The 16,811-nt window shown below is 40.2% G+C and overlaps 1 protein-coding gene across 1 annotated transcript in view; it reads right to left on the reverse strand.

Annotated features, from left to right (window-relative positions):
* The window catches only part of HTR4 (5-hydroxytryptamine receptor 4), a 137,863-nt gene that overhangs the window by 105,846 nt on the left and 15,206 nt on the right, over nucleotides 1-16,811 (reverse strand). Inside the window, exon 2 of the mRNA XM_090288361.1 lies at nucleotides 10,866-10,938. Coding sequence (XP_090144487.1) covers nucleotides 10,866-10,891 — 26 coding nt within the window. The 5' untranslated portion in view covers nucleotides 10,892-10,938. The remainder of the gene's footprint in view (nucleotides 1-10,865; nucleotides 10,939-16,811) is intronic.

Consider the following 16,811-nt stretch of genomic DNA (forward strand, 5'->3'; position numbering starts at 1 on the left):
TTCAGCCCCCCGCCCCCAATTGGAATACTGTAAATAAGACCTGTTTTACTCAACACTAATTGTTGGGCCATACACCAAGGCACCATGTGAATGAGCCCCGCTTTCCTCGGTAACAGTTGCAGGGAGCACTGTCTAGTCTATTCAGTTCGTCATGCAACAGATGGGATCAGAATCTTTCCCAAAACATTTCCTCACTGAGTTCCACACCAATTTACCCAACGATCTATCGGATATTTATCACCAAATCTTTCATGGGTTTCTCCATCTCAGCCAGCTCAGGACTAAGCTCTGTTTGCCCATGCACCCTACTCCTTCTCCATGGTCACTTTTAAAACATCTTCCTTTTCCTTCTCACCTTCTACCCTGAATTCTACTCCCTCTAGAATCTGTGTCCTCTTCCTCGATCCCCACATTAGTCTTAGTCTGGCCTTATCCTCCCTTCCTGAACAAATCTAGCAGTTCCCTAATTGAGTCCCTGAGACCCTAACTCCCGTCAAACTCAGTTGGAGTCATCCTCCTAATATACGTGACATGAATTTTCCTTCTGTGCAGAATGAGCACATTTCTGGATGTTCCATCTCTAGTTTTCTTCATTTACTATTACCAACATTTTTTGAATGCTGAGAAGTCCTCTTTTTTCATATCAAAAAACTAACTTCCTACTTTTATCTACACATATCCGTTTTCTGGAATTCAACTTCTGAGCGATTTGGACTGCGATAATTATATTGAATAAATAAACAATGGTGACATTTGAGATAAAGGTGAGGCTAAAAATGTCAGTTACACTGTTGAGAGTGAAACCTTATAATAAATATGCATCTATATCTGATATGCATAAAGGCATGATAGTATTAAACATTCAAAGATGAGTACCTCATATAAAACCTTTTGCAAGCACTGAAATTAATAAAGCCATTATAAGTTAAGGAGCAAGTGAGTAGGCAAAGGGGAAAAAAAAAGAAAGATTATTCTTACAGTTCTTTAGAGATGCAAATCAGAACACTGCCTGACATCTTTACCTGAGAAAATGGTACTCATTTAACAAGTACTTATTTAGAAATCTGTTCCAATTCCTTAATTGAAAATAGTTCTTACATTCAACACAACCCTACTTGCAAAATCGTAATAAAACAAATTCCCATGGAGAAAATTACAGGTACAAATGTCATGATATGGTGTCTAAGCTGGAGATAATTCTTACCACTGTTTCCCACATTTAAGTGAGAAAATGAAAAGCCTCAAGGGCCTGGCAGGCAGATGGAACTCCCAGACCACTGGACTCAGTGTCTGTGAAAGGAAATGTAGTAGTTCAAATGGCTTCTTTGCAGACAATAGGAATCATTGTCACTCTCGGCAATTAGTTTCTTTTCAGACAATAGGAATCACTGTGACTCAGGGAAACTGGAGAGGGCCCAGCCTCCCCAAAGGCATTTGAGTCAATTTCTAAAAATCTGGACAGGCCACACAGACCAATCTGCCAGGCCTGCATTTTGAGAACCCAAGTCTGAAAATGTGTAATGGCAGACCCTCTGCCACATGGAAATCATTGCACAAGCAAACTCTGAAGCTCAAAGGATGGACTCTGGCATCAAGAAAATTTGGGTGAAAATCATGGCTTCACTCCTCATTAGAGACGTGACTTTGGACCAAATAACGACCCTTTTCTGCCTCTGTCACTCCTATGTAATAAAAGGGACACTGTCGGTGAGTGTCTTAGTCAGTTTGGGCTGCTATAACAAATTACCATAGACTGGGTAGCTAAACCAGCAAACATTTACTCCTCAAAGTTCTGGAGATTGGGAAGTTCAAGGTCAAGGTGCCAGCAGATCTGGTGTCTAGTGGAAGCCTGCTTCCTGTTGTGCAGATGGCCACGTTCTCATGGAGTCCTCACATGGTAGACAGCACAGAGCTCTCTGGGGTCTCTTTCATAAAAGTGCTAATCCCTTTCATAAGTCATCTGCCCTCCTGACCTTCTTACTTTCCAAAGACCTCACCTCCTACAACTATCACCACATTGGCGGTTAGGATCTCAAGATATAAATTTTAGGGGGACACCAACATGTAGCCCATACAGTAAGGAGCAAACAGAGTTGTCAGGATTAAAGGTGATCAGGAGCATCCAAACCTTGAAACCACAGCAAACGATTCTTCTAAAAATGATCAAGGCAGCAAGGAACAAGTAAGTGATTTAATATTCTCCCAGTACTCTTTAAATCCATTTGTCAGATTTAGACATGTTTAATCAAGTAACACTTTAATCTAAACTATAGCGCCTTTAAGAAATAGTTTGCTGGCTTTGAAAAGCTGGAAAGTAATGTGAAAAAAAAAAGCAGTGATTTTAGAAGCAAAGGTTTGGGTTTTAGTCTCAGGTTAAATCACTCGTTAGCTGTGTGGACTTAGGACAAGTCAATTAACCTCTCTGAAACCCTTTGTAATTTCTTTTGTATTCTGTGCTTTGTAAGACTTCAAGAAGCTACAAACCTTGCTCAAGGCTCCAGATTATCGAAAGAAGCTTGGAAAGGATTTCAAATAATTCTCAGCCTCAGTCAAGTGCTTCTTCAATCTCATAATGACCCATTCTTATAAAGAGGGAAAAAAAGACCTAGTTTTGCTGGAATCCAGGTGACCCTTCAAAACAGATCATACTGTAATCCTGTTAATATAGAGGAAATTCTGACTGGACCAGAACTAAGAATCAAAGAGATCTTGTAAAAGTTGTTTTGTAAAATTAGGCAACACCTCAGTCCTCAGCAGCTATTTGCATGCACAGATTCACCCAAGTGGAACTATCTAGAAAAAAACTTTACTGAAATGTAAGATTTAAATAAGGCTTGGGATGGTTGGAAAGACTCCAAAAGAACCAAGCTGCAGTGAGGGACAATAAGGTGTCACAAGAAGAGGAACCAGATTCACCAGGGTTGACTAGGCAAGAGACTCAGAATGTTGCGTGTGAGTGGTAGTTCTGAGAACATGTAACAGTTGATACCAACATTCTGTGCGCACTTGGGAAAAAGCATACGTCTGAGAATAGGGAATGCTGTGTGCTACTTTCTGAAACACTTCCATCTCAAGTGGTTTTAGTAAGGGACCCACTTCAATCAAGTGTTACACAGAATGCATATCCATCTCACTTTCCATGTACAATAATATAGATTTTCAGCATCAAGAGGTTTTCTGTTTAGGCAGAACCAAGGCATAGCCTTTCAGCCCTGGGGACTGGTCATTCATCAGGATAGATCCAGATTAGCACCTCGCTGGAATGGTCAGAGCTGGAAGTTGGCAGAATTCAGCCTGGGAAGCAGAACATATTCAGTATAAGCAACCACTTTTAGTGATAACCAAATGCCCCAAAACACACAGACAAGGTGAACTGGGTGAAGGAGAGCTGCAGGCAGTCAAGAAGATAAAGACTCGCACACAGCTTCAGATGTTTATGTTCATGTGAACATGTGTGACCCGGAGGCTTGTGGAACCCAATGCATCACGTGCCAGAGCTGTGAGTTCCAGGAGGAAGCAAGGTTGTAGGGAAGAAGCTGTACTGTTATCTGCCACTCTTTTTGGATACTCTTCTCCGTTGGGGAGGGGAGGAGCCTAAGAGCTACGTTTTCCACACCTCCTCACCCACTGGCTTCTGGTTGTTTCCCAAACGGGAGGCTCAGAATGGGAAACTGGCCTGCAAGAAGGAAAAAAAGAACCAGTTTTCCTTCCAGTATCCGCAGTGAGCACAGCAGCAAATGGCTCCTTCGGCAGCAAGCGTGGCGGCAGCAACGTGTGGCAGGAATGGGGTTCAGGAAGCTTCCTGATCTCTGGCTGACACCTCCTTCTTCCTGCCCTTTCATGGAGCTTTGTGGCCAACTTCCTGCTTGAAACGTGTACAACAGAGGCCATGACCGGTTGGGAACAGGTACAGAAGCAGAAAGAAACAGGTCAGAGGTGTTTTTCTCTAAATAGAGATCATCAATCAAGGGATTAACTGCACATGACGGAGAGCTGGAGTTATTGAATAGAACACAAGACTAGGAGTGAAAAAGACACAGTTCTGAGTCCTAGATCCTTCAACTCCCAAACAGGAGCGTGCCCAAGTTCATGGAAGGTGCAGAGTAAAGAGAAGATGGGGCTGAATAGCATATAAAAGAGAAGTGGTCTCAGCCCAGTGTTGCCATGTATAAGCCCCAATATTGAAGTCTTTTATCACTTCGCAAGTTTCAGTTTCCTTACCAGAGAATGGACACTATTGGGGACAATAAAACAATTTAACAACTGATTAAAAAATAATAAAATCAGCCAATTAAATGAATACTGAATTGAAGCAATCAAGAAGTGTATAGAATGTAGTAATTGACTAGCAGTTCTGGGGGTAATAAAAGCCTGTATTTCACTATAATTGTGCTAAGGGTAATATTTACTATTTGTTTGATGCCTACTCTATGTGACAAACTATGTTAAGGGTTTTACCTATATTACTTGTTATAATCAAAAGAATCCCATTTTCAGACGCCAACACTAAAGGCTTAGAGAGATTAAATAATTAGTTCAGGGTTTCACAACCAGCACATTTTACACATCGCAGAGAACACTGATTTAGCCATGTGTGTCCTCGGTCCTCTGGCATGAGGTCTCCAGCTTGAGGTCCCCTGGGACTCCAGGAAGCACAAAGGATTTCCACCACAGTGTGAGTTCCAGTTCATAGTCTCCTGTGCTCCTGATATAATCCAAAGACTAAGTGAATTATCACCATCGTATCAGTCAAGCAATAAAGTTGAGTGTTAGTCTCATTTACATTTCTAAAGCAACACAAAAATATCTCCTTTTAAACCGTACCCACTCACTTTCTCCTTATATGCTAATGCATGTCACAATTTCAAAGCCTGAAGAGAGTTCCTGCAAAACATTTCACTGCCTAAAAGTTGTACATATTCACCCACCGTTCTGATTGCCAGGTTACAAGCATAAATTAACTCTGCTTGCAAATCAATTACATATTGATAAACCTTTAGGGCTGACAACTTGTACGCATGGATTTCAAACTCTATTAGGTATTTCAAGGTTTTAGGATATTTAGCATTAAAAATTCCAACTTCATCCTCAGATGTTAGTGAAATACATGCATTGTCACCAGTATTAATAATCAAGCCAAAAATCAACTCCTTTATTTTAAAAATTGCTCCTATCTTTGTTAAAATCGGGTCATTTCAATTAATTCTTGTAATCACATTGATTCCCAATTAATTCATTTCTTGATTTGAAGTAATGAATTGCAACTTTGTGCCATGAGAGAATTAAAGCAACTGGGTAATTAATTCAAAATTCAGCTACTAACTTTTGTTATGGTTTTTAATTCATGTTGTTACACGTGGACTGTGAGTGCATTTCCATCAAGAGTATGCATTTTATATTTAAGGTACTCAACTTTTGGTATTTATTCAGATGTTCTGTGTTTTGTACAAAAGTTTGCCATTTTGATCTTCTGTTCGAAAATATTTAGTGACTTCCCAGCACAAATCATTAAACCTTACCCAAGAAAGAAGAAAATATGATTCTTCTCCCTGGAAAACCGGTCCTTTCTTGAATTCCTTTCTCTCTTTCCTTTTCCCTTCTGTCCTTCCTTCCTTAAAGTGACTTACAAAAATAAACAAAGTAATATATTGTTAAGGAAGCAAAGGAAGTAAGATAAAGTGAAAAGGAGTTAGAAAAATAAAAATAAAGGCAGGTCAGAACCCTTGTGAGTGCCTGGAGATCTTCTATACACGTTAGTGATAATTACAAATTTGGCTCTGAGTTTCCCAGAAACCCTAGCAAAGGGAGGAAAATGCTGCAGTTTATTTTATGTGATTCATCATTCCTATAAGAGGCTTAAAAAAACATTAATGAGAAAGCACAACAGTTATTCTGTAGGGGAGAAAAAGAACCTTAAACCAAGGTGTTCTTATTCAAGAGAGGCAGGGCAACAGGGAATTGTGGAGGAAGCCACAGGAAGAAAGACGCAAGATACAAAATAAACATTTTCTTCACTCAGAGGGGCTGTTATCCTGAGAAATCTTCAAAGAAAGAGTGTGTACTTATCTCCTAGCTGAACCCTATATTTTTCTGGAACTAGAAATTGATAGAAACATTCTTAGAAAGCAGAAACTTTTTTACTGTAATAAACGGCATGAAGAAAAGGACGGAAACCTGGAATCCTTTTAGGGATCATGATTACGCTGGGGAAAACCACCTGTCAGTAGAAAAAAGTCTGATCTCTAACCAAAACAAAACAACAAGTCAGCATGGGCTATCTCTGAAGACAGGCAATAAGCCGTAGTAGTCAGTAGCCCCTAGGGCGTGGGGACAGCATCGTGGTGAGGTAGCGCCAGGCACGGTGGCCAAACACAGGCTGATGAGGTTCTACAAAGAGTTTCTGCTGGAAAGTCACCAAAGCCACTGTTTCCACTTTCCTTTCTTCAACCCTTAAAAAAAGGCAGTTGTCTCCTCCAGAGCCCCAACAAAAAACAAACAGACAAAAAAATGACATCAGGTGGGTGTCAGATTGTCTGCAAAGAGCTGCCTGCTGACTGCTAGTTTGTGAGACACTATTTACCAAAGGAGAAGACTCATCAGGGACTTGCCTGATTCACTGCTGGCTTTTCATCCTGACTCAGTTCATCCTACATCAAGTGCTCTCTACAACGAATGCCCTTAAGGGAAAATGTTAGTAAAAAAGCTGTACAGTAAGTGGTCACATGACTTGGCTTGGCCAATCAGATGTCACCCCCAGGATGCTGACTCTTGAGCAGCATATATAGAAAGTGGAGAAGGTTGGTCACTACCCACCTCTCCCTATGGTAGGTCCTGGTTCTGCTTCCGAGCTCAGCAAGAACTCCTGAAGTTCTTGTTTATTAACAAGCCCTGTTCTCCAGCATTTTCTCCTTAATGCTTTGAGCCTGTACACCGTAGATTCTCCAAAATTACCTTGGAATATGTGAGCAATGATTGTAGCCAAGAACACTGACAGATGTATAACAGTAAGGATCAAAATGAATTAGCAAACTCAATTCAACCAAATCAAATGGACAAAAAAAGAACTGGCCACGATGGCCTGACAAAATACTTAAATGTTAGACCTTTGATTTAGCTACAGATATCAAGAAGGTCCTCTCTGTCCTCTGATAGATGAGAAACATTGGCCAGAGTCTTTTAATTCCACAGCTGTCGAAATATAAAACTTTTGCTCAGATTTCTGAATTTCCCCAGGCATCTTTCTAGTCTTTTTGTCTAAACTGCTGCCATCCTGTGCCTTTTGGGTGTCCATTCTGCAGTCTCTCTCCAAATCACATTTACCCAGACAGGCCTGCCAGTCATCTTACCAATATACACTCACACATTCATACATAGGCTCATAACGTATTTGTAGTATAGTAGAAAATAGTGTGGTTATACGACCTTGAACAGGTTACTTAACCTCTTTGTGCCCTGGTTACCACACATTGTATAATGGATATAATAAAGGCACGTGCCTCATAGGGTTGTTTTAAAAAGTAAATGGGATAACACATGTTAAGAGTTTATAGCTCATGATGTCTTCACACATAATAAACATTCAAGACTCAATTCCTAGCCAAGCCAGCAAGTTTTACTGAAGAGCTGGATCCTGGCAGAGTCAGCACATACATCACACACATTTAAAACAAATCAAAAAATACAGATATGCAACCTGACTGCTCTCAAAGTTCACTCCAGCCACCATGACACAGGGTATTTATTTCCCTTTTCCAAGTGGAGCCCAGACTCTCCTTCTCTGAATCTTGTCTCTTCTCCAACCTTCTCCCTCCTCGGTTCACTCGTTTTCCTATTTTGAAAGCACATAAAAAATTTCTTTTTTGTGCCAGGAATTTGGGCCCTTTGGCTCTCATTTTGCATAGGCATTTTACCAAGTGAAGACATTTTCTTACCAAAAAAAAAAAAAAAAGAAAGAAAGAAAGAAAAAAGTAATAACATTTACTCTGTCTAGTTATACCTAAAATATCAGTTTCTAGACCCTAGTCATTTGCCTGCTACCCTTGTGATTTTTTTTCACATTCATTTGTTAATGAATATTTTAAATTAAAGAACATTCTCTTTTAAATATGCTTATTTTTCAATTTTAAATAAATGTATTTTAAAATGAAATTTTATGTCACTACTGTAAGTGTGCAAAATAGTATCACTCACCACGTTAAGATGGGTACCTTAAAAAATATTCATTTTGAAATAGAAAGATGTTCATATAACCACCTAAAATCATGATGTATTACTAGAGATCCACCATCAGAATCTGGCAAATGTGAACCTAAAATACATCCATTCTCATTGACACCCCCACAGGCTGGACGGAGGAAGAGACAGGTGGAAAGTCTGTGGCATTTGCATGTTACTAATATTGTGGGTAGAGAGGAGGAGTGGGCGAGGATGAGCACATGTTGACGGGCTAGAAATCTGACAGCAAAGATGGTCCTGAGATGAGATTCTGGGTAGTGATTATCATCTTGTTTCCTGAGTGATACAAGATACACAGCACCTGAGTCTAATGTTCATTTAATTGAATTGTATTCTACCATTAGAATCCAATGCTGCTATAAATAAATGTTGAAAAGCTATAAATGTTAGGGATCATACTGTTACAGAAACAGGGGAGTCCAAAAATCCCCAGAGTTTGCTGCTGGGGGATGGGGAGAAGGAAGCAGCTTTTAGAATGCCTCCACATGCCTGAGGCTGGTGGCTAGTGTCTTTTTTATGCAAAATGGCTTTAAAGCATCCAAAGCCTCAGGTAGATGGGAGGAGTCTTGAACCAGGGGACGGTATGGAGAAAGCACACAGAGCCTACGTAAGGTTCTGTGAATGGTCAGGACTGTTTGCAACGCCCACTGTGTCAGAGGACACAGTCAGGGATATATAAGCAGCCTCGGACATTTTGGCTCTCTCTCTCACGTGCTCTCGCTCTCTCGCCCCCTCCATGCAGTTTGGTGAAGGGGCCTTCTCTATGTAGCTTGGAGAAGGGGTCTCCAGGCTGCTTTAAGAGGCTCTCACCATGTGGTTTTGAGGAGAGGGGATCCATGCGGTTTGCAGGAAGAAGACAGTTTACAAGGAGGCTGAGAATCCAGGCGGTTCTGCATTGAGAGCTGGAGGGCACCACAGCACAGAAAGGACCTCCCCAATCAGAACTGAGTGATTGGCAGCTGCTGGTAAAGCTGAACTGTGTTTGGGAAGTAGGAAAACGGTTTCTCTAACTTTTCTAAAACTAGCCTGGTTTGGTGGGGGGGAGGCAAGGATATGTGTTTGTGGGTGTTTTAAAGAGCATAAGACTTAACAACAGAAATCCGCAAATAACTAAATCTATATAACTGTTAAATAAACAATTCTTTTTCTTTTCACCAAACTCTGGTATTGAGAGTTATAATTTTGGTGGCGGGCAATCGGGCCCCTAACTAAAGAGCCTGTGGGTTTGTTTTTAATTGGAGCAGCCCAGAAGTTCTGTAACAATACCACCTCAGTTATCCACAAACAAATGCATGTTAACCAACTGATGCGGCTTGATACAGCATCTAAAAATTAAAACATTTTCATAATTTATCACCATCGATATTTCTCACTTTGGCCTTTTGATTAATTAAAAGAAAACTGAGATTCTCTAGCTTCCACTCTGCTTTCTCTGAACAAATAATGTCACAAAGTTCTAGAGGAAAATTAAACATATGGCACCAGCCTAAAAAAATCTGCATTAAATCCCTAAGACTCTGTATCGGGTTAAGGTGTTGGGTAAATAAAAAAGTCCATAGTGCTTCTATTGAGAATATAAAATGTTTTATTGCTTAATAGACAGAGCTTCTTTGCACAGCAAGGTGTAATAGAACTCAACCCCACTTGAAATATGTGGGTAACATCAATGACAGTCTGATCAACAATCCTTGCTAAATACCCTGCATGTGGCAGGGATCATGCATGAAACACAGTGTACCCTTAAAGAAGTCCCAGGTTTAGTATGTCTTTGGAACCCCAGACACTTAACACTAGAGTTTCTGTCACAACATTTGACGACTCCCTTTTGTCACAGCGTTCTACTGTGTGAAACGCAGAGGCATGGTGCCCTTGAGCCAAAACTGAAATGTGCTTTCCTAAAGGACTCAAGTGAAAAAACAAACAAACAAACAAACAAAAAAAAAACTGTCCTGTGATTGCACCAGGAATGTATTTTTTTTTCTTTCTTTTTTTTAGAAAGTCTTCCAGCTATTGGTATGTCCGGCTAGTCGTCCGCCTCAAAAGTCAATCCATAACACTTAAGCCTTGTTGAACACACTACTTGGTTGTGCCAAATGAAATGCAGCCAGCCCTTAAAGAAATAACTTCCCTGGAGCCATCCTATTATTTGACCTCCAATGGCAAGAGGAAATTACAGGAAAACTAACAAACAAAAAGCATTCAGCTTTATATAACTATACCATGTGACCATCATGTCAAATATAATGACCCGGGTGAAGAGAGAAGTAGCACTTGCCATAAAGAACTATTTAAATGTATATTCAAAGTTTAGCTGTACAGATAGGCATTCTTAAGCTGTTTTCATGCCACTTAAATACACCTTCTTTCTCCCTATTACAGAGATGAATACTTGCTTTCATAAACTTATCTCCCATCATGCAGACTTTTAGTACAGGCATCTGAAAACAATTATGGTCATATTTATTTATCATTTAAGCAGAAGAAAAAAAAAAACACTAAACCAAACATAACCTCACTCATGATTATATATGAGATATTGAAGAAAACCCGCATCCATAACTTTGTTACAGAGGCCACATAGTGCAAATGACCATGATTTATAGCATAATATATACAGAAATGTCACATACCTCACATTAGCATCAAGTTCGTCCATTACAGGAAATAGGCATGGGTGAACTGGATTTCAGCACCCAAAGGGTCCTATAATGTGGGTATAAATAAGAAGTCAGACGATCAGTTAATGCAGGAAAATAAAAGTCCTTGGCAAAGAAATAAAAAATGCCTAAGAGTCATTACTTTCTATGTATTAGAACTTTTGTAGAGTACCAGTATAAACTATTTAATAAACAATACTAAAGCATAAAGCTATTGGCATACTGAGGTATGGCACTGCTGAGTTTGGAAAAAAGTTTTTATTAATCTCCTGGAGATTAAAACATAAAGGTACTATTTTTGCCCTGTGTTAATCAGTTTACGTGTAATCTTTTTGCTCTTCCCAGAAATAGCTTATTTATATGATGATCTGCATTAGGACACTAGCCAGTGAAAATAGATAACTATATTGTTATGATTAAAATAGCACATTGTCCAAAATGGCCACTTTGTTTCCTATAAAGATTTTCAGCGTTTTTTTTTCTTAACCTTTTTGAGGGTGGGTAATCATATATCCCTTTCAGAATCCAGTAAACTCTTGAGAACTTTCTACCGAGGGAAAAAGAGATGTGCATGCACATACATACGTACTCTCTGGGGAGCCCATGATCCCTTGAGGCCCATCCCAAAACCCCAGGCTAAGAACTCCCAATCACAGGGGAGTTAACTTTGAAACTATCCAAAGTTCTGCTAGCATAGACTTTACACCCTTTAACAGATGGACACTCACTGATATTCCCTAAATCGGCTCTATACTGACTGCACAGTTATTTTTCACAAGAGTCCCTGTTTTTCAACACATTTGTCCCACAACATAATGAATCGTAGAACGTAGAGGCAGAGCCTGGTCTGTTGCTTCTGGGGGTACCCTGAGCAAGTCCTTTTTTCATAATGAGCTTCACTACCAACTTCACAAAAACAAATGATTGGAAGCCATGACCTCTGGATTCACTTCCAGCTCTGATATTCTATAATTCTATCTGCTGGTTGTCTAATTAAATCTAATAACCAAGATGAAACTGTAAATCTGCTTATCTACGTTAACAGAACCATGAAACTCAGCCTGGGCCCTGAGATGCTGTGATTGGGATGGACCAAACACGCCTGGCAGCCAAGAAGAGAATGGCAGACCAGCAGAGTTGGAAAAAATGTAGATCTCATTGGGTTTATTCTTTAGAGCCTCTAAGATTAATGGGGGGCTCCTGTGGGTATTTCAGGGTCTGGGCCAGGTGTGGGGAAGGCTCAGCCTGCAGGCCTGTGAACCCTGACTCTGATGTCAAACAAAGTAGCTCTGCCCACTTCTCTTTCTTTTACGTTTGAATTTGGAATAGTCTTTTATTTGAAATAGTTAAGTACAAAGCCCTAACAATTGAAGCGACAGGGCTCCATCCTCTTTCCTCTTCTATCTAAAATCGTTCCTCATATATGAATGACCCATGGACATAGTCAACAGTGTGGGGATTGACTATGGGAGTGGGGGGTGGGCTGGGTGGAGAGGGCAAAGGGAGAAAAATTGGGACAACTGTAATAACATAAACAATAAAATATTTTTTAATAAAATAAAATAATTCCTGAAGTGATCACATCCGTTTCCATGGCTTAAAATACTGCCTACTCACTGAAGGTTCCCAAAATAAGAACTCTAGCCTAGGCCTTTCCCAGACACTATGGCCTGCCTAACATTACCACATGGGTGATTACAAAGCACTTCCAACTGAACCCTTCATTTCTCACTCCCAACACAAAAACCTCCTCCTCCCCTCGTGTCTCCAGGGCAGTAAATAGTTCCACCATTTACCCAGTTACTGAGACCGAACTACCTCTTTTTCTCATATCCTGCAACCAAACTATCAGCAAACTCATTCTCTCTGCTTTAAAAATGATTCCTTAATCTGACTTTTCCCCCATGACCTCCAGAACCAGCAGCCTAGCCCAAGCAAGCGGCCACCTCCCGTCCCTGGAATACCTCACACCCTCCTCACTGGTCTCCCTCCCGGTGGCTCCAGTGTCATCTCTTTTCTCCACAGCAGCCAGAATAATATCTTGAAAATATGAGTCGGACCATTTCTTGCCTGCATAAAATTCTTGTGGCTTCCTGTCAGACTTAGAATAAAATCCAATCCCCTATCACGGCCAACCAGACCTGACATGATCTGGCCCCAGCTCCTCTCCAATCTTGTCTTTAGCCATGGCCTGCCAGTCATGACCATCGAGCTCACGGGTTTTGCTTCTTTCCTTGACCATGAAAATAGGCTCTCACCTCAGGGCTTCTCATTTACTGTTTCATCTCCCTAGAATGCTACCATGTGTAGACCACTCCTTCAGGGCAGAGGGACTCTGCTCAAATATTACTTTACACAGAAGTTTTCCTTGATCATTTAAGTAAAATTTCAAGACCTCATTTTCTGTAAGTTTCTATCCTCTATTTATGCCATTTTATCTTACTAACACACACATTAAATATACTCAGGTGCTCCTTTATTAGTGATCTGTCTCCCTCACTTGAATAGAATTTTGAAGAGCACATTGTTATATCCTGATTGCTATTATATATATCCTCCATGTCTGGAAAAATGTCTGATATATTCTCTTCACAGATATTTGTTGAGTCATCTAAGTAGTTAATTCGTTTTACAAACGAGGAAACTGAGGTTTGAGAATTTGTGATTTTCCTGCTAGGAGGTAATCCATGAACCATCCCAGAACACAATATTGTAACTTTTAAAAGAAGCGAAAACCATTTCATTTTATTAAGTTACCCTTTAATAAGTATTAACAACTGCCAAACACTGTCCTTTTTCCTCCTCTTCCAACCTCTGAGTTTTTATCTCTATTGTTAGATGAAGAGGCTAAAGGTCAAAGAGGTTGGGTGACTTGCTAAAGTCTCACAGCTAGCCCTTGGCCAATCTGGGAACAGAATCCAGGGCTGTGAATTCCAAAACTCAAGCTTTGTCTTGCAATAGTTCTTATCATCATATCACACTTCGTCCCACTAGAGCAGGGGGATGTCCTCACAAAAATTGATATTGGCTGTAATTTTCTGGTGCTCATAGATTCCCTCCCCTGCTCAGCCCCTATTCCAGTGATGAGTACATGACCAGGACTGGCCAATCAGAACAGTCCATTCCCTGGTCACAGTGAATTAGCTCATCGGCTAGACGAGTGAAAGCCAGACTGGGATTTTTGCTAGGAAGAGTCTCTCTTTCCCCTGCAGTTGCTAAACAGACAGACAGACTTTCAGTTTGAAGTTCTTAGTGGCCACCATTGCCACTTTGTGGGGACAGCCTGAGAACAAAGCTAACCCAAAGGAAATGCAACATAGAGAATGCCAGCGTCCTGATTACCTGATTTGAGGCTTAAGATTCAGCAGTGTCTTAAGACAGTTTTACACTTAAGCCAATGAATTTCTTTTTTTCCCCTCCGTAAGCCAGTTTGACTTGAGTTCCAGCATTATTTGCAACCAAAAGAATCCTGTGCAACATACTAAAAAATTAATATCGTATTTGTATACAGATTAGAAGGGGAAAAACTAGAACTAAGGAAAACCAGTTAAAAGCTGGCTAAAGTTCATGTCACTGAAACTGCATTTTAAAATGTTACGACATGAAGAAAACCTTATATATTCATAGTGTGGAAATTAATAAAGGAAATCTCAACTAAAACGGGCATCAGGAAGGCCTATAGAGGGAGCTCTCATGCCTTACCCCAAATAGGAAGAGATGACCTTGCATCTCCAACAGCAAGATGTACCTGACTACCCCAGCTAATGGAAAACACTGTATCTCAGCCAATGAAAAGCCGTCGTCACCCAGAACTCTTACTTTCCTCCAATAAACTTTTATTTTTCTTTTACTAATGAACTTCTTGCCGCACTCTCCTTTCTCTAATAGCGTTCCATTTTGTATTACTCTCTGCTTGCTAGACGAGGTGCTGCCCGATTCATGAATTATTAAATAGCGCCAATCAGATCTTCAAATATGCTCAGTTGAACTTAGTGTTTAATAATCACAATATATAATGTTATATTTTGCTCATCTAAACCCAATGAGAAAATTTTAAATGATTGCCATTTATCAAGGCAGCATGCATTTTGTCAAAGAAGAAGAAAGAGTAACAAAAAAGAAGTCAGTGATTAGTACCTATCGTGATTTGATCAGTTAGTTGCTCACTTTCCACTATTTTCTGCCGTGCTCCCCAGAAATAACTAACCAGAGGCACAGTTATAGGGACACCTCTCATTAGGAAGACAGCACAGAGTGAGAGGACTCTGCAAGGAACCATTGCTTTTATCTTGCATACTTACATTTCTAGCTCCTTAACAAAACCCTACCTAGTTAATTAAATCAACTGAGAGCAATTTCTATGCTTAGGTACACTTCTAAAAATTGTCAATTTGGAATCCAGTTAAACCGTGTGTGTGTGTGTATGTGTTTTAGTGATAGCCGTGCTAGATCCAACAACCTGGTCTAAGAGACAAGGAGTGATACCCTCCATGTTGGTCCCCTTCAGGGAAACAGTCTTAGACAATAACCAGAAAAAGAACATGAGAAGTTCTCGGAAAGATGTGGAGAAGAGAGTCGAACAAACCATTCTACCATGTAAAGTACAAATAAAGGTTTCAGTATCTTTCAAACCTAGGACAAGTTCAAGCCACTGGATTTATTAAAAAATAAAGCTACAGCAACAAAAGACTATTAGATTCCTTGGAACTTCTCCTCCTTGATGAATACATTCAGACTCTGATCTTTCCTTTTAAAAGGAGGAGGAAGAAAAGACCATTTTATTTATGCTGCCCAATTCTTATTCCAGTGTGCATGCCATCTTTACCCTTGTTCCTTGATTCAGGACACTCTGAAAGATTGCTGTGGAACAGTCGTTAATGGTTAACAGAAGGTGTGTAGTTGCATCTCTGTTATAAGAAGTGTGAGCACAGGACTCACCCGTGGGAGTCAAATATCAATGCAGTTTGGTACAGTGCCCACATCTGCCAACATGGAGCTATGTCATAACCCCAGTTTGCTTTTTTGCTCCCTGTTGGTTTTTTCCTTCATTTTGGATGCATGGGTGGATATTCATGCATAACTGTGCATGGATTGACCACATTTCTTTATAGAGTATGCCTACATGGGTTAAATTTCTACATCATAAGGGCATATTTCAATACCTTTGTTTTGGACAAGTGTCAGGAATAAGTAAAATATTATTTACCCGAATTGCCAAATTGAGGGTGAAAGCCTGATGTATAGTAGGAGCACTGGGCCAGGAGTTTCGGGCCTGGGTTCGCAGCCCAAGCCTGCTACTAACTCACTGTTCCTATTCTTAGCAAGTGTAGGGGAGGAAATATAATTTTTCCTTAACCTTCTAGGTTCTTGGCTGAGACCCCTTCACCCAGTAATAAAAGACAGATAAACGTGATAAAGACAAACAAGTTTTAACAACATGCATACCTTTTGTATACATAGAAGAGGCCCAGATCCTGAGTAGTATACAAGTTAACTCTGAAATAGCCCAAGCCACCACCACCTTAAATAACAGCTCCAGCTAAAGACAAAAGAAGATGTTGGGAGTGGGGGACAGTTATGGGAGGTTACCATAAAAAGCAAGGTAAACAAAGGTCAAGTCCTTATGTAAATTAAATCCTTACTTTCTTCACTGATCAGAGTTCCCAGAGATTGAGTCATTCTTCCCTTCCTTATATCAAGAGGGAGACACCCTTGCAAATGGAGATTCCCGTTATAAATATAAATGTTTCTTACAAAGGTAACTTCTACTCAGTTTTCAGAGCTTTTCCTTTGTCTGCTGTTTCTTAAGAAAAATCTGCTTAAAAATGACCCTTATGCCAGAGCGGCAAATTCTGCTCCCTTTCAGAAGTGTGTTCACCAATCTGGGTCTTCATTTCCCCGACTGGAAAATGGAGTGGG

The sequence above is a fragment of the Furipterus horrens genome, unplaced genomic scaffold, assembly GCF_987537825.1.
Source record: "Furipterus horrens unplaced genomic scaffold, mFurHor1.1.pri manual_scaffold_10, whole genome shotgun sequence".
In the NCBI taxonomy this organism is placed as follows: Eukaryota; Metazoa; Chordata; class Mammalia; order Chiroptera; family Furipteridae; genus Furipterus; species Furipterus horrens.